General features: G+C 26.4%; 2 protein-coding genes across 3 annotated transcripts in view; one reads left to right on the forward strand and one right to left on the reverse strand.

The window, feature by feature from the left end:
- The window catches only part of LOC129957581 (serine/arginine repetitive matrix protein 1-like), a 41261-nt gene extending 23268 nt beyond the window's left edge, over nt 1-17993 (reverse strand). For both annotated transcript variants that reach the window (XM_056069999.1, XM_056069993.1), the window contains exons 1-6: nt 17848-17993; nt 14435-14524; nt 14127-14255; nt 12791-12961; nt 10725-10870; nt 6399-6515 (exon numbers count right to left, since the gene is read on the reverse strand). In XM_056069999.1, coding sequence (XP_055925974.1) covers nt 6399-6515; nt 10725-10870; nt 12791-12961; nt 14127-14255; nt 14435-14524; nt 17848-17871 — 677 coding nt within the window. In that variant the 5' untranslated portion in view covers nt 17872-17993. The remainder of the gene's footprint in view (nt 1-6398; nt 6516-10724; nt 10871-12790; nt 12962-14126; nt 14256-14434; nt 14525-17847) is intronic.
- Nucleotides 17994-18433: 440 nt separating this feature from the next.
- LOC129957593 (dynein axonemal intermediate chain 4-like) lies at nt 18434-20645 on the forward strand. Its single transcript, XM_056070012.1, has one exon. It carries the CDS (start codon nt 18523-18525, stop codon nt 20566-20568), a length of 2046 nt encoding a protein of 681 aa, XP_055925987.1. The 5' UTR covers nt 18434-18522; the 3' UTR covers nt 20569-20645.
- Nucleotides 20646-22548: the final 1903 nt, after the last annotated feature.

A 22548-nucleotide genomic window follows, 5' to 3' on the forward strand; every position in this document is an offset into this window, starting at 1 on the left:
GAATGTGCAACTGGGGTCCCTTTTTTTGAATTTTTAATTAGAATTTTAATAATTAATTAAAAACTAACTTTCCCGCCAAAAAATCTTTTTATTTCCCCACCACCAAATGAGTAAGACTTCCATATTTTTTCCCACGCTAATCAGACCAGGCTTAAGATTTTTCGGCCGATTATTTCAAACGATTCTGTTATTTTCTTAATATTTGATACATTTAAAATTAAACATTGTTCATTAATCGATCTTTCAGATTCATTCTGAAGTACTTTTGAATTAAAATAACACTGAATAAAGGAAATTAAAAATTTCTAATCTGCATAGCGTTACCGCAATTGGCGTAGAAAAATTCACGCATTTGCGTTACCGTAACTGGCGTTGAAAATTCACTCATGCGCATTGTGTTCTGATTGTTGACATGACAACCATTATCAATGGATGATTTAAATTATTTTTAGATTAGTTGCATGCTTTTGTAATTAAACTGTATTTATGTTAGTTATATATTTTTTGTATATGCTTATAGTTTTAAGTCCATTGTTTTTTAAGTAGTTTTTTTTTTAACCTGTTATTGACCGATTTTTTTAAAACAATTCTATTTATTTTCTTAGTGTTTGATGCATTTAAAATTAAACATTGTTAATGAATCGATCTGCTCATGATAAATTTCGGAAAATTTTGTAGACAAATTCTTGAGATATTACATAAATTAAGAAAGATATTCTTTAGTGCCCATAAGTTTTAAATGCTCAGTAACTCTGTTTTCAGTAATGATATTATTAAAAAAAATGCTTTGTTTTAGTAAAAAATATTATTATATTAATTGCAGATTAATCATTTCCACTTTAATTTAAAGCATAAATTCGACAAAAGCTAACAGAAAATTAGAGAGATATATATTATGTTATGGCTGAAGGTTTTTATAATATTATGAGTGAATTATATGACTATCAAAATGTGAAGTTTAAAAATATTTTGATAAAGACGCTATTAAAGTAGAAATTACATAAAATATTTCATTATTAAAATTTTGACAAAGCATTAAGATTGGCGAACCGGCTGGTCACCAAAGGTGCCTAGTATAACATATGACTGCAAGAGAGAATGAAACAACCAGATGTTTCCTACATCCATCTACATTTTCAAAGAGTTAAAGCGAGTATAAGTCACTAACTAACTAACTACCCTGAAAACCTATGAATGTACTATTGTGCACAACAATAATAAGTTTTAATGTTTGAAATGGTATTACTAGGTCAATATTAATTGCCAGCATGGCCCAATGAGAGAGCTTGTATAATAATCAGTGGAAGAAGTGATCCTAGAATTACTTCACAGCAGGCATTTGCAGTAACATTATATCTTGCAAAATTTGGTCTCCAGCACTTTTATTATTGTATTATTATGGTGGCAACTTTATATACTTCCTTTAAAGATTGTCTAAAGACTTATAAATCACACTGTATATGACCTGATGAACTGCAGTTAATATCTTAAAGAAATAAAATGTTATTTACAATCTGATAATGCTACTGGAATAAACTAATGAAAAATACAAATTTCAATGTAAAACATGCTTTAATATTGCAATATTAATTGGGGTCTTACTGTATTTTAGAACAATATGCAAACAGTACTGTTGCAACAAAAAGAAAATAGCATCTTTCACTTCAATATTTTAAGGATCACTTATTCTAAATAGTTTTAAAATCTAAAATTTTCACTTTTACAAAAAGAGTATTCTTTTGAAGAAAAATTTAGATGAAAAAAGTGAATATGCCTACTTAATTTTAAATAAAAATATTTAAAACATTTTAATCTCTAAATAAATAAGCACTCATGATATAAACAAAACTTTGATTACTTTATATGTTCTATCCTTCATCTTTTAAGCTAATAATATAGTTCTAATGAGATATATTGCATTGATTAAGTACTATTACAATGAAATATATCTCACTTTAAGCTTAAAATTGATAAATGAGAGCATTTAAATTAACTATATACAGAATAATATAAAAAATTCTTTTTTAATTTACTCTGAAATTAATTATATTTAAAGCCATAGTAATTGTATTTAATGTAAATGCATGTTGTTAGAAAATGCTTTAAGAAACAAAACTAAATTACATTCCAAAATAAATTGTCCAGGCTATAAAATAATTAAAATATTAATTATATATAACTAAACACGAACAAAAAAAATTAATTATGTACATAAATGTAACCAATCTATCCCTCAAAAAATGCTATTATAACTTCTAAAAAATACAAAAATTAAAAATGTGGGAAAAAATGTTATAATCTTTAACAGAACACATGTTATAATTTTATGTTATAGTCTTATAACATAAAATGAAAAAAAACTAGAAAATAACAAAATGTAAAAAAATAATACATTATTTTTGTTGTATCATTTGCGCACTCCACTTTTATAAATAAATGTTAAATATAATCAAATAAATTAACATAAACGTCCCATTAATACAATCAGACAAATAATCTATATACTTATAATAAAGCTCAATGTGTGTGTGTGTGTGTTGGCGCTCTACAGACCAGACCGTTTGACATACAGCTACCAAATTTGGTACATGTATACCTTGGAGGTTGGGAATGAGCACCTGGGGTTTCTTTTTTCGAATTTTTAATTAGAATTTTAATTATTAATTAAAAACTAACTTTCCCGCCAAAAAAAATCTTCCATTTTCCCCACCGCCAACTTTTCCGCCAAAGAAATCTCCATTATACCCAGCGCCAAACGAGAAAGGCTTCAGTTTTTTTTTCTCCCAACAGTAATGAGGCTAGGGTTAAAATTTTTCGGCGGATTATTTCAATCGGTTCTATTAATTTTCTTAATGTTTGATGCATTTAAAATTAAACATTGTTAATGAATCAATCTTTCAGATTCATTCTGAAGTACTTTTGAATTAAAATAAAACAGAATAAAGGAAATTAAAAATTTCTAATCCGCATAGCGTTACCCCAACTGGCGTAGAAAAAATCACGTATTTGCGTTACGTAACCGGCGAAGAAAATTCACGCATGCGCATTCTGTTCTGATTGTTACCATGACAACGTTATCAATGGATGATTTAATTTATTTTTGGGTTAGTTGCATGCTTTTGTAAGTAAATTGTATTTATGTTAGTTATATATTTTTTGTATATGCTTATAGTTTTAAGTACATCGTTTTTTAAGTAGTTTTTTTAAAACCTGTTTTCAACCTTTTATTTTAAACGATTCGTTTTATTTTCTTAGTGTTTGATGCATTTAAATTTAAACATTGTTAATGTATCGATCTGCTCATAATGAATCTAAGAAAATTTTGTTGACCGACTCTTGAGATATTACATAAATTAAAAAAGCTATTCTTTAGTGCCCATAAAGTTTAAACGCTGAGTGACTCTATTTTCAGTAATCAGATTATAAAAAAATGCTTTGTTTCAGTAAAAAATATTATTATATTAATTGAAGATAAATTCTTTCCACTTTAATTTAAAGCATAAATTCTACCGTTTTCAACCGTTTATTTTAAACGATTCGTTTTATTTTCTTAGTGTTTGATGCATTTAAATTTAAACATTGTTAATTAATCGATCTGCTCATAATGAATCTAAGAAAATTTTGTTGACCAACTCTTGAGATATTACATAAATTTAAAAAGATATTCTTTAGGGCCCATAAAGTTTAAACGCTGAGTGACTCTATTTTCAGTAATCAGATTATAAAAAAATGCTTTGTTTCAGTAAAAAAATATTATTATATTAATTGAAGATAAATTCTTTCCACTTTAATTTAAAGCATAAATTCTACGGGTGCTAACAGAAAATGAGAGAGATACATATTACGTTATGACTGAAGGCCTTTATAATATTATGAATGAATTATATGATAATCAAAATTTGAAGTTTTAAAATATTTTGATGAAGAAGCTATTAAAGTAGAAATTGCATAAAATATTTAATTATTAAAATTTTAACGAACATTAAGATTGGCGAACCGGCTGGTCGCCAAAGGCGGCTAGTGAAGAATAATCCAGTGTGCAAAGAACACCAATTTTTTAAAATTCTTGAGTTTAAGGTGAAAAGCTACTCACATGTACACTTTTTACATTCATCATCAATCCTTTCACTTATTTTTTTTATCAGAACTAGAATTTTATTTTTAAAATATGGTTAGTTATCTAATATACAATAGCATATACATGGAACAAATGGCTTAAAAGGATTTTTTTTTTTTTTTAAATTTTTTTAAGGATCTACAATTTTGGTATGAAAATTTATTGCAACAAAATATTATAAAGGTAAACTCATTAAAAAAATCAATGATCATAAAAAGAAATATAAAGGGCATCAGAAATTGATGAAATTTGTTAAAAATGTAATTTTTTGAAAATATTAATGCACACGAATAAATATTCAGCTTCTTACAATTGTAGAACAATTCAAACAAATATGGAAAAAATGCTGTTTTCTTGGAATTTTTTCTCACAATATATTTGAACAATGAATTACAATTTTAACCTTATCCCTTAAGAAAATGAATATCTAAGTTGCATAAACAAAAAAAAACAAAAAATTATTTCAAATTTATATTTAAACATCAGCATATATGTTTGTATAAAATATAATTTACATCAAATATAAAGTATTATTTTCACAAACTTAATCTTAAACATAATCTTAATTTTAAGTTTTGAAATATAATACAATATGCACTTAAAAATAATCTGTAATAAAACTATTTAAAATTAAATTTATAATTTTGGTTTTATTTTGAACTAAAAGTTGCTTTTTATTTTCATGTTCTTATGACTGTTCAATAACAAGAAGATGCACACAGATTGAGAGACAATTATAATCATTAATGAATCTCACCCAAAATTTGATACAGATCCAAATTTTGATATCAAGACATCACAATTAATTTCATTTCTTCAGCCAATTCATATTCTAAATTATCATCTTTAAATACTGGTGGACAATTAGATATTAATCCAAAGGGAGGAAGGGGATTCTAAAAGCTCTAAAATGTAGATTCCTCAAAATCTTGGAAATCAAATTTTTTGACAATTACAATACTTTCTATTTGTATGCACTGTATTCAAGAAGGGATAGGGTGGGGGTTTAGTAGCTTTACAGCCATTAAAAAAATCTATAGGTTTCAATGCACGTTCACATAAGAACAATTTTTTAAACTCTTTAAAGATTATATTCACAGAAATTTCTTATATTTTATCTCGATAGATAGCAGAATAAATGACATTATTGAAGATTCATTAGATATTTTTAATGAAAATATATTTATTGAAGCTCTAAAGTTTTATATTAACTCAAATTTAAAATAAGATCATACAAAATAATAAAGGGGTTGGAAAAATGCTGAATGTACCTCCTTTCAGGATTCTCAACATGTGCAAATAAAAATGTCGAAAAATTATTCCACATACAAAAAATTTTATTCAAATTTACATAACATTGTTTACACAACTGTTCATATATATATATATATATATATATATATATATATATATATATATATATATATATATATATATATATATATATATATAATTCCAATGTCAGCTTACAAAAATATGTAAAAAAAATATCCTACACTTTTTTTTAACAGGGCTAATATTACTAACCAACACAATTCTTAAGTTTAAACTTAGACATAAAATAGAGCATTTTAAATCTTCATGTATGTACATTTTAATCTTCATGTAAAGCTGGAACTAAAACAATCCACCATTCTTCAAGAATGTCTCTGAGTTTATCAAATGAACTCAACTTTTCCTAAATATTTAATGTAACCTCAATTTTTTCCGGTGTTTCATCTCAAACACTAAATAAAAACTGAATTGAACTGTTAATGGATTTACATATTACAAGCAAAACTAAATAAATGAGTGATTAAATTCATACACTGAAAGAAAGGGCGGACACAAAAGTAAAACATATATCAACCATAAAAATGAAATTGCAAATGCAAATTACTTGGTTTGTAGTTGTCCCAGAAAAGAATTTGATTAAATAATATTATACTTAAATTTAGAACAGATAAATAGATTATCATAGCTAATGATGATATAAAAAATAGCTAATAAAGTTTCAATGAAATAACTATGTCCATGAACAAGAAAACCAGTTACTAGTTATCTCAGAGCTGAAAGTCAGCATGCAAAATTTTAGCAACCGAAATAAAAAATAATAATTCTACAAATAATCAATACAGCTATCAAGAAGTAAGAATTAGTAAAAAATACTAGTTACTAAAATTGAACACCAAAGTATATAAAATCCAAAATTCACTTAATTTTAAAAGAAATAGATTGCATTACCTGTCACATTTAAAAAGTAAAGAATCTAACAAATAAAAATATGATTTAAAAAACATACCTCTCCTTTTTCTTAGAGTGTCTAGAAGGGGAGCTAGACTTGGATTGTGATCTTTTCCGACGGGAGCTCTTTACAGAATTTTCTTTATCACTACTAACTTTTTTGCTACTTTCTGACCTAAAACAAGAATACACCAAATTGAATACTGAATAAACAAATATGATACTGTCTCTTTTTATAATAAAAAAAAGACCTTTTTATTGTTGTTTTAAAAATAGGAAAAAATATAAAGTTAAATATGAAAAATTGCTTTCCACTAGTATATTTTAATTCTTAAAATATTAATTTGTCAATTCATCCATTAAGCCACGGCTATTCTAAAAAGCAATTGTTGATATAATTATTTTAAATAGGACAGGAGTAGAAAAAGTGAACATTTTATATAATTCCTTTTTAGAATATTATATCTATGCTTAAACTGAATATAAAAATGAATAAAATATATACTGAATATAAAAATGCTTGAAATGAACATTTATTATAAATTTTTTTAATTAATTAGAAAACTTATTTCAATTATAATATATAAAATTATTATATTTGTAAGAGAAAATTAACTATAATTTTTTTTTTTAATTTAGCAATAATAAATTCAATCCAATTTTTAAAAATGCATTTTATACTGCAGTAGAGAGTATAATTTCTACTATCTGAATTATTTTGCACCTTTTAATCTTGTGATCTAATGTTTTTTAAACCATTATCACACAATACTACATGTATGTAACTAAAATTCATTTTAATTAATGATTTTCAGAGAAAAATTCTGAAAATATTAAAAGTGTACTGCCATCAAAAATACACAAATATCTCGTTTAGAGGTTCCCAACCTTTTTTTTTTTTTTTTGCTTGTACTCCTAGATTTTTTGTCTATGTTTTAGTACTCCTCTCTATAATATGGCATTCAAAACATAATACTGTTAAGAGCATAGGTTAACTTAAGAATCAAATGGCATGAATTAATTTAATATTATAAGCATCTACTCTTAATTTCATATTTTATTCTATTTTGTATTACATCAAGACATAATACAACAAGAATATAATTCATAAATATAAACAGTCAAATATTTTTACATTTTTATTCTTTGATAAAATCAATTAATCATATGGAAGGTATTTTCAACATAATATTTGAGCCTGTTTCATAGAGATAACTTTTATTACAGTTACAACAGAGTGTGCAGTAAGATTCGCAAAAAAAAAAAAAAAAAAAAAAAAATAGATCCATAACCAAAAAAAATTAAGCATCTTTTTCTTAAAATAAGCCTCCTCTACTCACACATAACTGCCTATTTTAGTTCATAAACTTCATGATAGGAAGATTTTCTAATGACTCAGTAAATGAGTTATATTTGACTTTTGCACATGCAGATAACCAATAAGATTTATAATGAGTGGGATGGAAGACATAAATTTTCCTCTGCTATAACTCACCATACTTATATCAAATCTACAAAATTTTATCTGCAACCTTGTGAAGCACAACATAAGATTGGCAAAACTGCTACAAAATTGATGATATAACAAAGCCATATTGTATTTTTAGGTCATTTGTAATAGAAAAAAAAAGTAGCATTCGGAAATGGTTAAGTTATATAAAAACTATCTTATTGCCTTTTATTTCTGAAGTTCAGAAAAGGCTTTTCTTTAATGAATTATAATTTAATAAAAGCCTGCTTTTTAATATATAAAAAAAGAAATTCTTTGTTGGAAAAAAAAAAGCCATTAAAGTATTGACTTTAAATATTCCTTATCCGATTTTTTTTGTTTTTTTTAGTTTTTATTCTTGATACATTCAGCTATAAATAAACCCTTATGACCATGCTTTCAATTTATTGTATTCAATGTCTGGGGAAACAAAAGGTTTTAATTGCACTTCTCAAGAAAATTAAGCATTTTCGTGCTTGAAAAAGTTTTCAAATTTATGCACTTTTCATGATGCTGCACATAATGGATAACAATTCTAGCACTTCAATATGTAATAATATCCAATGTTGAAGAAAGAGGGAGTTAAACTAGGATCATGTGTTGTCTTGGAATAGCTAAGCCATCTCAACCATTCCATGTGATCCTACTCTTAATATGTATTGAAATCTCAAGATCTGTTTCACCTTTGATTCCTCCTCTAAATTTTTCCCTTTTGTTGATTTTCACTATTAACATATTTGGTAAACAAAGCTTTATGGCCATGTTCTCAATTTATCAATTTTTAACATCTGTAGAAACATAAGTTTTACAAGAAAGAAAGTTAAGAATTTTGTAAAGACTTTTTTTCAAAATAAAACACTTTTAAAATGCTTTAAAATGGTTGCTGATTTAAGAATATTTTTATGCATTCTTTTGGTTCAAATCACAACAAGAAATTACAGTTCAACATCAAGTTTGCTGTCACATTTGTTGTTAATACATATTTAAAATGATGAATATGTTCTTGCAAGTTCCATGCTCATGAAAGACTAGCATTAAATTTATGATAGCAAAAGAAAATTTCTTTTGCTGCAAGTGATATATTCATTTGCATCTATCATGCAAGTGATTTGCATCATTCATGTGCTCAATAACAATGCAAAGTGTTTCAAGAATTGCAGCAACATGGCATGTTATTCTAGCTTTCAATTCAAGAAGAGTTTGTATGCTTCCTCTATAAATCTGATCTTTTGGAATCCCTATAATCAAAAATCACTAAGATTCATGTCTTTAGAATGAAGAGACAATTAAAAAGTGTCAAAATTCCTCGTTCATCCACAAAGTAAACAAGAATTACACACAAAGTGTACACGTCAAGAATTATTTCTTGACTTGTCATGTATTATTGGTGTTATCCAATCTTGCATAAACACGGTTGTCTCTACACATTTATGATTCAGTAAGGCAGGAATGACTTGTTGACATAGAAATTTGCACATTAGCGGGTACTTCAGCTTTTAAGGCCCTTAAGGAGTGTTCTCCTCAGAGAAAAAGTGCCAAGAATGAAATCAGCAATAAAACTGCAACATAAAATAATGTAATCCAAATGTAGAAGTTGTTCATATACAACATTAAGATGTGCAGTATTCCATAGGTGACAGTTCTGAGTTTACACTGCAATATACCTCAATGATAAAATGCACTTCATATGATGTTCAAAATGTTCCAAAAATCAAAGACTCTGAACTGGCAATACTTATTTTAACCAGAAACCAGTAAGCAAAATCAATGTATAGTTTCCAGTCTTGAGGGTATAGCCCATGAGCATAGTACAGAAACGACTTTAATATGGATTGCTTTCATATGGTACTATGAATCATAGAGTACACAAACTATATGATACAACTTGAATACTTGTCAAAGAATATTAGGAAATGATCCCTCTTTCAATCAGTGATTGTGATTTCTTCCACTCATTCATTTGAAATCCATTTCCAACCTCTTTCTGGCAATAAGCCCAACTCTTCAAATTTAGTAATCATCTTTCCAAGCCATTCTTCAATATAGGCACTTTTCATAAGCCTCTCAAGCATTGATATTCTTACAGTGAAGCTAACTTTTCACAGCAGTTCTGAAAAACAACTTGATCAGTAAAGCTCTATGGCTTTCTTGTCTAAAGATATAAGGATGAATTTTATGGTGCTGACAGCTGACATTCTTAAATATTTGTAATTTGCATAATGGCCTTTCTATGTTACATAAAAAGCACTATCTAATGATCAAAATTTAAACTACTATTTTCATGCAGTTTCCATTTCTGCATGATTTATAATATGTATAACCCAAGTTTCAATGAAGCATGTGTCAACCAGCTTGGTTCTACATAGGTCTGAAGATGGACACTTTAATTATAACCACCATATTTTTATATATGTATGCATGCATATAAATTTTAGTTTTCTGACATCATTAACTTAAAATTTTCATCATAAGTGGTGCAATGTGTAATCCCAAGAGTATGCAAAGCAAAGTTGGAAATCTCTGCTCTAGTTCATCAGAAGACAAGAAAAATCAGCACAAAATTCCATCTCTATGAACATGAAACAAAAAATATTTTGCTCACGACATGCCATTTTTAAATTTTTCATCTTCTAAGAATTTCAAAACTACTTTTACTCTTCAAATTAAAGTTTAAAAAAAACATCAATTTATTAAAACATTAAGGACATCGAAAAAATATTCTTTAGAATATAAAGATTAAATTATATGTCATGCAGAATGATTCATCTCTAAAAACTAATTTCCTTGTGATATTTAATCAAAATAATTTGCTAAGTGCAATTAGAAGTAAAGATTATGAAGAAGGATACATATAGGCACACAGTATAAGAAATTAACAATAATTAATAAACTTACTTATCAGATGTTGATTTTTTCTTTCTTCTACTGTGGTTTGATGATGACGATGATGATGAAGAGGAAGATCTTCGAGATCTACGATCTCGCTTCTTGGATTTTTCATCATGCTTTTTTGAACTGGAAGATGCTCTGTCTTGTTCTTCCTAAAAATTTTAAATTTGTATAAAAATTTTAAATTTGTATAAAAATTTCAAAAAAAAACAACTAGGAACTTTTCAGTTACAAACCAATCATATATCGTCAACTATTTTTCATTCTTTTATTCTTAAAATTCTTTTCAAAATTGTTAACTCTTATTTAAATAGAAATTTAACATAGATATTAAAAAAAATATATAAAAAAAAGAAGAACTAAGCATAAAGACAAATCATTCATTATATGTTTCAATTCTTTCCCATATACACACAAAACTTTGCAAAACTGGAAACCATTTTTTAAGCAATCAATTAAATGAAAAATATTTCTCAGATTTACTTTTTATACAACATGCTTAAGCCGTTTTTAAAATCCTCTAATAATTCATGCTAAGTGTGTTTATGTACAAAATAAATATTATTGGAGAAAAATCCAATCAATTATTCAAAGCTCTATGAAAAAAATTTAATCTAATAGTAAAGAAAAGAATTAAAATCAAAGCAGTTTTGTTTTGTTTTAAGAAAAAAACAAAAGTTTTAATTTTAAAAAAATGCACTAACAAATAAAAAATGAAATATGTGTTAAGAGTAATATAATTGGCACATTATGTCATTTAGATTCAAAATTGTAAAGTCATATTTATCAATTGGTTCTATTATCAATACTTTCTACTGGCTGTTCATTAAGATTTCATGTTCGCTGTTTTACAATCCAGTCTAAGTATACATAAATGAGTGTTATTCATTTTATATTCACTGTGCTTTTCTTTCATGTATGCTAGATCTTTTGTAAATAAAAGTATTTTAATGTGAATCAACAAACTTTGGAATTATTAATACAGCCATTTTTCACTTCAACAAAATAATATTAACAATATGAAAAAAAAAAAAAAAAAAAAAAAAAAAATTCAAATGCCACTATTAAAAAAAGACTTTATACTATCCCACTAATCAACAGTTTTACAAAAACAGCTGTGCAAAAATATGAATTTAAATCTGAATGTATTGCCTTTCAGTTAAAAATTTTAACTAATTAGCTAAGAACTAAGGACTTAATTAGATGTAAACAATTCTGCCCCTATTATTCTCTCACTTATTGAAGATATAATAAACAGACATTTCTTAGGAAAATGAAAAGATGGAGAGGGGGAAAGTACAAAAAGAAAATTACACAGATTGCATCAAGGGAGGATGACAGACCTCCATAAAAATTCTGACCATGCTTATTTATGTCAACAAAAGATGCTTTGAAGTTTCAATACACACACAGATAATTTTTTAAACTAAAGCAAGAATTATATAAATAAACAATCATTTAAAAATTCATGTCATCACTTTAAGAAATGTGGATGCTTATTGTAATATATCTGGGAATTTTAAAATGTTTATTTTTTTAATATAACATAAATAAAAGAATCATAGAACATAAATAAGAGACTAAAGGATGTATATAAAATTAAAGGAATATAAAATTATCAAAAATCATTGGAAATATTTAAAATACAGTTTTACATAATCATCACAGTTTTGACTTTATTTATTTAACTGTAATTTATATAGAAAAATAACATAACAAACTTTGCATACAGCAATTTCCACAAATGACACCACAATGCAGGAAAAGGCAGTTTATAAAAACATATATTCAATTATACAGAAATATTTATTATTTGGCATTTTCAAGGTCTCCTTGTTACAAGATATCAAAAGAAACTACTTTATTTTGTAAACATTCTATTTAGAATATTCAAAACATTTCAAACAGTCAAAAAATTAAAAAACTTTGATGTTATAAAATAAAATTCCGTTTTCCTAATTGCAACTGGACTACATAATCCAAGTAAAATATCTGTATAAAAATTTTAGAATTTTATTATTTTACAGATTTTGATCTACAATTTTATTATACTTAATAAACAGGAAACTTACAAATCTTTTCTTAATTTCATCTTTTTTTTGTTCCAATATTGCAGCTGGAATACCATCTGCACTATCTTCAGCACTGATAAGGAGTGCCCACAATTCTGCCATAAACTCCCTGGCGTATTTACCAGTAAGGAAACCAGTTAAATTTATCTGCATCATTCGTGCATCGGGATACTGTAGATTAAGAAAGAAAAACAGATTGCAATTAAAAATTTTCTAATATGCACAAACTAGAATTAGAATTAGAATAGCTTTGACATTGTTATTTTTTTTTTCTATTCCAACTCTGCTGTACTTATAATTAAATATATTTAAAAACTACAAACATGTGTTTCTTCAAAAAATTAATTTTTCAATTTTAGTCACATAAAATGAGACATTCCACTGAAATAGAAATGTGTAATGTTCATAGATTTATAAAGCCAGAAGCTCATCAATTAGCTTTGAAAATTGCAGTTACCACAAACTAGTGAAAAGGAAAGCTTTTATTCATTTTTTTTTCTGCCTTATTCTCAAAGCATGTTTTTTTCAAATTTCAGCAAAAATCAACAGAAATTTTAGATTACAATATTTACAAGCATTATGCATCCATTAAATCTATTTTTATTTATTTAAGAACTGTACTAAAATTTTAAAATGTTATTTACAGTAAAAAATACCAGATTTTATTTATTTTTTATTTATCCATTTTTTAAGATTTCTTTTTAAAAAAATTCTTTTTTTAAGTATATTAAAATGAAAATAAGTTGAATGTGATTACTTAATGTATATTCATATGCGATGCCAGCATGGGGATATTTTTTTTACTTGTTTTTCTGAGTGTACCAATTTACTTGAAGTTCATTAAATCAGAAAACACATTTGCTATACAAATAAAAAATAAATATTTTCAGAAATTAATATTTTTTAACTGTTTTATAATAAAAACTGCTAATTCTTTCTGTACACATCAAGTTTTATATCAGATATACAATTTACTAACAAAAAAAATCTCCTTTCTGTACACAACTGAAATTTAAACAAGTTTTATAACTGGTATATAGTTTCTTAACAAATCAGTTCCCTTAAAGAAAATCATTTAATTCAAATGTTTAAAGTGAAATTTACTTATTAATTTTTATTACAATTTTTAGGTAGTTATCATTAATTAATGTTGCATTTTCTTATTCATTTCCAATAAAAATAGTTTCACAAAACAAAAATGTTCCCAAAACCTTGAAATAGATTACATTTATTTAAATCCATTTTTCAAAACAGTGAATTTAATATTTCCATATATATTGCAAAATGCATGCATGTTAAAAATACTAAATTTATAAAGAGAAAAAAAATGGTTTACTTTTTCTGCTTCCAATTGGTTGAAAACAAATTCTATCACAACATCATCTTCAATACCACCCAACATATCTGTAATCCGCTTTGCAATCCATGGTTTCACAACATCTAAGTTGATTTTGTTCATATCAACCTGCAAAAACCATTTTTAATTAATTTATTTATTTTTGTTCCTGGCTTTAGAAAGGAAGCAAATTGAGTAAATATTCAGAAAAGTAATATACTTAAATATAAAAAATATATATAATACCTTATACAAAGTAATTTAGCAATCTATATAATTATTATAATAAATATGTGGTTAGTTCATACCTTTCTGTTTAGAATTTCATTAAACTTCAATTGCTTCAATAATTTCTTTTGCTTATCACTGAAGCGATTATCCTGATCGGCACTGGTGCCCTGTTTTAGTATGAAAAAGATATATATTAGTTATTAATTCTCCAATAAGATAGTTAGAAAAAAAACGATCACTCAGCCTTGCCAGATTTTTTCCTCTTATTGTAGCAACTTAGAAATGATATTTATCTTTGTCATATACAAAAAGTATCATTGAATTAAAAAATATATGTTTATCAAATATATACATTTTTAAAGACAATGTTCATTCAGGGATACCTTTTAATCAAAAGAATATAGTTTGAATATAAAATTATTACAATCTTAAACATGATTAAATACTAAATAAAGATTTGCATTACCATAATAATAAACCATAAAATTACCATAATAATAAACACATAAAATGACATTTTTTAATCTAATTAATAAGTAAAATGAAACTACATGTCAGCACAATAAAATATCACAAAATGTATAAAAATAGGTATGTAAATAGGAAGTTCATAGTTTATCAATAAACAAGATTTATAAACAACTCTCATTAAACTACAATGCAAGTTATTTCTTATATCATATACCAAAAACCTTCTTAATATAAAATTTAAAAATAATTATTATAAGACAATAATATTTAATCTCTCTGTTAACAGTAGTGTTTCTTAAATTAGGTATGAAATGATAAATTATCATGAAATAATATACAACCTAGAATTCATACTAAATAAATTGTTTAACTTGTTAATGCACAGATTAAATTTAAACCAATATTTTAGTAAAATTCTTTTAAAAACATAGGAAAATATGCAATTTTTCAGCAGAAAATAATTTTAAAAAAAATGTTTATCAATATATGAAATATTTTTTTCATAAATAAGTAGAAGAGAAATGTTTTTAATCTTTTTTTTATTATTATTCTTTCCCTCGAATATCAAGTCAAAATAAACTTTATCATTAAATCATGACTAGGTACCAGATTGTTGTCCTTCCTCTCAGCAAGGTTGTGACAAAAAGAACTAAAGAAGCATATTTTGTTTATATATATTCTCGTTAAGGATTTTACTGAAAAAGTTAAGCAAACATCCATTATTGGTGTGTGATTTTTAGGTGATACTAATTTAATAGTTCATAGTTAAAGTTACAAGAATTAGACTAAGAAATGCAGAAAAGCCAGAAATCAGATAAACTCAGAAGTTAAAACACTTTTTAAATTCAAATTTAAAAGGTTAAATAGAATTCATCTCAAGCATATAAATAAATTGATTGGCTATATATATAATTTTAAAAATAAAAATGTAAAGGGAAAAAAATTACTTTTGAATTTCTAATAATAATTTGAAAAAAAAAAATCAGAGTACTTCAAAATATTAACACTTTGCATTTAAAATCTGACAAAGGTATGTTATTAATTAGTTGAAACATGAATAAGTACTGCTATATCAGAAAAAAAGAAATATTATTGATTTAGCTATCAAGATAAAATATAACTGCCCTATAAAAAGGACACTAACAAGTTTTATAACATAACAAATATTAAGTATTAATATCATAATAATATAATATTGCTACATATTTATAATGGCTATTAATGCCAACAGTTTAGTCAATAATGCATTGGGGTTTTGATCAAAATCCCCAACACACAGGCTATCATTGCAAATATCTGCATTATACTAATACAGTTTAAACAGATGCTTTCAAATAAACCATTTCTATAACCATTGATAAATTATTTAAGGCCATATATCTCACATTTATGAGTTCTTAAAAAAGGCTTCCATTTTTTTTTTTTTTTTTTTTAACTACAACTCACTTACAATATATTACTGCACACCTAATACCAAATCTTTTCTAAACCTCGTGATTAATAAAAGACAAATTTTAAAAGCTATCTCTTTCTGCAAAGAATGGAAATTTTGCTTCTTCAAAAATTTTAATAAATAATTTTGCTTTTTAAATAGGAATTTTTATTAATTCTTTTAACACAGCATTTAATTATATATCTTTTTTTGCTGCAATCATAATTATTACCTATAGAATATTCAAACCACATATCATAGTAACATCAGATAACCTCTTTCAGAATTTAGATATGAACTACATTCATTAGCAAACATCAAATTTCAGTTGGAAAAGAAATTACCAAAAAGCAATCCTGGGTGATTCATTTCAATAATTAATCACTGACATGTGGTTAATATAAAAGATCCATTCTATCTATTCTTTGTTTTGGATTAGTTCTTTAGTTTTAAAAGCAAATACAATATTCTGATATGCTTTCTAATATAAGCTCTAAAAAAGAATTTCTTTTAGTAAACTCCCTTAGCTTCATCCAATATTGGCATAACATGCTGCATTTTATGTTTAACTGTTGAATGTAGAAAAGAAAATCAAATATTCATTTAAAAAATATATTTTTCCAAAAACAATCATACATGAAATCTGATACAATTCTACAGTTTCAGTGTGAAGGCTATATGCTAAATTTAGTTGTTTCAACTCCTTAGGTTGAAACAATTTAAGATTCAAATCTTTTATCCTCCTCACATTTTATAGTTACTTCGTTCATGTTAAAGGCAGATTAAACAGAGTTCCTGTAGAAAAATTTCATGCAAAATTTAAAACAGATCTGCAAATCAGGCAAAGAAACTATATGTTGCATTATTTGATAATAATATTTTTGAGTTAATGCATTCACATAATTGAAATACACAGTGCAACAGGAGAATCGGGAAGGATTTTATTTAATCATTTTCAAGTTCAAAAACGTAGATATCGACAAATTTTGTATGCAAAAAAATAAAGAATTTATAAGCAAATAGTCAGACAGCAGAAATCAGTTGTGTAGAGCATAAGCAAAAAGATCTTGGGGCCAAACTATTAAAATTTTATAGAAAATCAATCCACATATCTAGAGAATTTATGACGAGGTCGCATTTTGTGTTTGATGCTCGCTCACTGTATGTGAAAGTGCGTAGCAAATTATGTTGGATGGCTTTGTTCTCAATTCAAACTGATTATTAACAGATCAAACAGTGCATATTAAATATCGTTGAGAATGCTCAAAACTATAATCGAAAGTAATAAAAACAGCTGAATTTTTTTTAATGTAAACATGATTACTATTAATGCAATATAATAGAATTTATAAACAACAGATTAGGTTCTAGCTAATAGTTTGAAATTACGAATATATGATAGTAAGGAATACATCATGTTTAAGCAGATCAAGTGAAAATTGAATCTTTATGTTTCAATTTAAAAATTAGAACTGAGGCAAGCACAATAATCAAAAGTATATTTAAAAGAACGCATAAACTCAAGATGCCGGTACTTCGTATATTTTTCACAATAGAAAATTTAAATAAAAAAATTTAAATACTTACGCGAAAAAATCCAGCATCTGTCATATTTGCAGCTGTAAATTATACAATTATATTTAATCTAAGGAAGAAGAAGAATATTTGCGCCACATATTTACAATCAAATGTACACTTCAAACCAAACAATATGGCGAAAGGCGCATGTCTGTTCCGTTATGTATTACTATTGCCAAAAGCGAAAAAAAAAAAAAAAAAAACCTTTGTTGATAAGTTTATTTATAAGAATTATTTGTGACAAAAAAAAATCCTGTAATGACTTAACTTAATATAATAAATTAAATTCCGTAAATTCATTTAATATTTTTGTATTTTAGATTTTTGCTTAATTTATAATTTTTATTTTTTTATAAACATTCAGTAGAAAGCTATTCTTCAATAAGCACTGAAAGCTAGTAATATATATATAATAGAATATTATAAAAAAAATCTTGATTTAAAAAAAAGAAATGAAGAAATAATTCAGTTAATTTTATAGAAGGGCTTTTTTGAAAACATATTTTATTACTTGAATGTAACATCTGGCAAGCCTCATTGGAAACTGTGTTGTCATAGTAACGCAGTGTACTCGTTCTAGGTTAGAAATCGAAGGTAGTTTTTATAACTAGGATTTTGTCACAGCGAAAAAGTACAATAATTGATTTTCGTACTTATTTTCTATAATAATAAAAGTGCGTAACTATGACAGTAAAGGATATTATTCTGGACTGGTTAGAGGAAGGTTTTGCGTTCGCTAAGAACATTCAAGACATAAAAGTAAGCCATGAAAGTTCTTTACTCCCTTCTATAAAGAATGAAAGTGGTGTAATAATTACACCAAAACCATTATTTCCAATATTTCTTGAAGATGTCGAATTAGATCCTAATTTTTTAATTGAATATTTTGAAGTGATAGAAAATATGTTGCAGCTGAAAAAGAATGCATCGAAAAATATAGATGGTTTAAAAACTATTGAGAAAGGTGATTCCAATTCTCATCTTGAATCAGATATGAAGAAGAAATTAAATACACCAATAGACTACGAAAGAAAAAATATTTTTCTTAGTAGAGTTGTTTTTTCTGTTTTTGAATTACCAGATTGTTTGGTTCCCAAAACTTCTTCACAATACGAAAAAGTTTTACGGAGAAATGAATTGTACAAGAGAGCTATTGATTTGCGCCGAGATTTTCCAATTCATTTTCATGACCAAAATACTCAAGAAGGATGCGTTAAAATGGAGGATAAATCTGTAGAAACTATCCCTATTATTCTCAACGATAAAACGACGTTAGTAAATAATTATAAAATGAAAGAACATTACGATGAAAATGAAATTGTTCTAAAACCTCCACCTAAAAGCTTTAAGGAATACATAAATAATAAAACAAAATTTCAAAATTATAAAGATTTCATTGGAAAAATTCACGAATATCCATCTATTTTGAGTAGGATTAAAAACAGCTTATATGTCATGGAGAAATCTCTCAACTATAATACCTACAAAAGTACTCTGCTCTCTTACAATAACTGCGCAGTAGATTTAGAAGAGCTTATGAAATCTTCTGAAAAAGAGAACATTGAAAGTAGTTTTGAAAAGATTCGCGATGGTTCTGGCGAATACGTCAGAAAAGTGAGTGGTATGGCGTATAAACATCATTTACAATTCTTTTTACCATCCCTTAAAGATGACTATAGAGTTACCTGTATGGAATGCAATCCAAAAAACTCAAGTATTTTCATTAGTGGATACGGGGTGCCACCATCCAAGGAGCTGGACAGCTCACCAAGGGGCATGGTTTTGTGCTGGAACATTCATAAATGCGAACATCCAGAGAGGATCTACCACACAGAAGAAGCAGTTGAATGCGTACAATTTTCAAAGACCAAACCGTATTTAATCGCAGCTGGGATGCGATATGGACTCATAACTGTCTTTGATCTGAGAAGATCTGATTCACGATCGAAAGTAAATAATCGTACATCCACCGTTAGACCCAACGGAACAATAACCAGTGTTAGATGGATCCAGAAAAAATATTCATTAGGTAAGGAATCAGAGTTCCTTTTAGCCATTTCTATGGATGGATTACTAACTACTTGGAACCTTGGAAAAACTTTGGATGGCTATATTCTAAGAACTGTGAAGCGAGGTACAAATATAGGCCAAGAACAAAGACGACTCTTCATAGCTGCAGATGCTGCTGGAATGTGTCTTCAAATGAAACCAGACGACTCCAATGTTTTTGTTTTAGGTACTATTGAAGGACAAGCTCTTCAGGGCGAATTCAATGATCCTGAAGAATATGTTCATGTATATAATTGCCATAATGGTCCTGTCTACGATATTCAATGGTCTCCAATAGTGACAGATATTTTTATGACTTGTGGGGCGGATCGCAAGGTAAGTATATGGGACATCCAAAGAACAATGACTTCTAAAACTGTTTCGCTACCTGACGTTACGCTGAAGATGGCTCTTTCTAATATAAAGTCTACATTGTTTGTCCTCTTAACAAAAAAAGTTATTTATGTTTTTGATTTGGCTGTCCATCTTCACAAACCTCTGATTGAGCTACATGCTAAAGAAGAAGATTTATTCAGTTGTGTAATATTTTGTTCAAACAACAATTGGATACTTGTAGGAGGATCGAGTGGGATTATCAACTTATATGAGTTGACCAACGTCTCTGAATTGCCAGGAGATCAATCTGCAGTACTGAAGGAAACATTAATATCAGAACTCTAAAATAATATTAGATAAATAAACAGTACGAAACTGAATAATCACTGCATTTGTATATGACGAAATATAAATAATAGAAAAATTCTGATTTCCAGTACAAGCCCTATATTTAATTTTTTTTATATCTATTTAAAATCTGAAATGTTTTACTTAACAGGAAAGTTTATTCTAATGTTATATTTCCATATTAAAACGAATTAAGTCTTAAATTTTTTTTACAATAAAACAAAGGTTATATTTTCAAAGATACAATAATAGAAATTCTCATGTGTCTCCTGAAATGAGTGATGATATTACTATTTCCCTACAAATGCAAAAACTTATGCGCGTGCATTAGATACTGTCAGAAGATCTATTTTATTGTTATAGTCTCCAACTGGAATTGGATTTTTTTATGTGCGCATTAAGCAAATAGTATGCACTTGAAATTTCTTTTTTTTTAAAATTTAAATCTCATTTATTATTCAATTTCTTGATCACTGAATTCCTTGTTTATTTAATTTTTTTCCCCTGCTGGAACGAAGTAGTGTTCAGCAATATGAATATAAAGAGTCAAAATTAGCAAGCTATTTCTGTAAAAAAATTAACATATTCAGGAAATTATTAGAGCATTATTCAGTAACTTTTCGAACACTCACAGACAATGCTTCTTCTCTTCATAAAGTTTTATTTGTCCTGATCTTTCATGATAAAAACTTTAAATGTTGCTCTTTAACACACCAGCAATTTATGCCATCTATAAAAAAAATTAAGTATTACAGAATTTCATTCTCAAAATAAAAATTTTTTTATAAGAAACTGTGTCTAAAAAATACAGAATCAAATAAAAATAGTCGAAATCAATATTTTCAATTGAAACAAAAATTGATAAAAGTGAATCTAAAAAGCATTTTATAAAAATATGAAAACAGCTTTTATTTCATATCAATTTTTGCAATATAATTAAAAATTAATGTAACACATAAAACACCGGGAAAGTTAATATTGAAAGAACAAAATTAAATAGAACAATGAAAAGGACTAAAATTAAAAAAAGACGATAAAAATGTACTAAAATGCTATTTCACAAACATTCATGAATTCATGATAATTAATTTAATTAAAGTTTCTTTAACATATCCGTCTATGCTAAAAATCTATTTTTTGTCAAAATTTATATTTTTATTATTTACAGTGGCATCATATATTTCCAGGTAAATAATTATTTGCACAGGTAAATTTCCACTAGTAATAAAGGGGAACGTAATAAAGGAGGTGTGCGTATATGTGCTGGCGCTCTTCATAGCAGACCACTTAACCTAGAGCATAAATGTACTTTGAAGAAGAAGATATTCATTTCGTTCTCCTGAAAATTTAATTCTTTTTTCCGAAACTTTATTTAGAATTTTAATAAATTAAAAATTAAAAGTGATGTACACCATAACTCATCAAAATAATGTATCACTAAACTGAATTTAGCATCAGTTAAAAAAATGACTTTTTAATTATCTTAATTTATATGTCCGGCATTTTTTTCTAAATTTTGGTATTTAAAAAAAATACTTCAAAAAATTAATTTTAATGACACGGTTGCATTGAAATCAAATTGCTTTAACTATTTCATCAAATATTTAACGGCATTATTTTCTTCCCTTGCTGGAAATCTAGATGAAATGATTCAGCTTATGAGCGTAGTTTAAAGACGATAATCAGATAGCAAAAGCTTATTACCGCAAGAAGTAATGTGCTTCTAATGAAAAGTGACGTATATGATGACACTATGACGTCATTGGATTTGACTTCTTACGAATGAATGTATGCAATAAGCAAAACAGATTATTAAAATAATATGAATTTAATAAATACCTAAATTTAATGTTTACGAATATTTTGTTAATGATATCCTCAATATATGCACAATATATTTATTTGAAATTAAACAAAATTAATATTCCCAGCAAACCAGTTGACTGCCAAAGACGGCTAGTAAGAAATATATTTTAG

The sequence above is a fragment of the Argiope bruennichi genome, chromosome 2, assembly GCF_947563725.1.
Source record: "Argiope bruennichi chromosome 2, qqArgBrue1.1, whole genome shotgun sequence".
Lineage (NCBI taxonomy): Eukaryota > Metazoa > Arthropoda > Arachnida > Araneae > Araneidae > Argiope > Argiope bruennichi.

What these genes read in the sequence shown, in the direction of transcription:
- LOC129957593 (XM_056070012.1), top strand. Translation starts at nt 18,523, where the DNA reads ATGACAGTAAAGGATATTATTCTGGACTGGTTAGAGGAAGGTTTTGCG.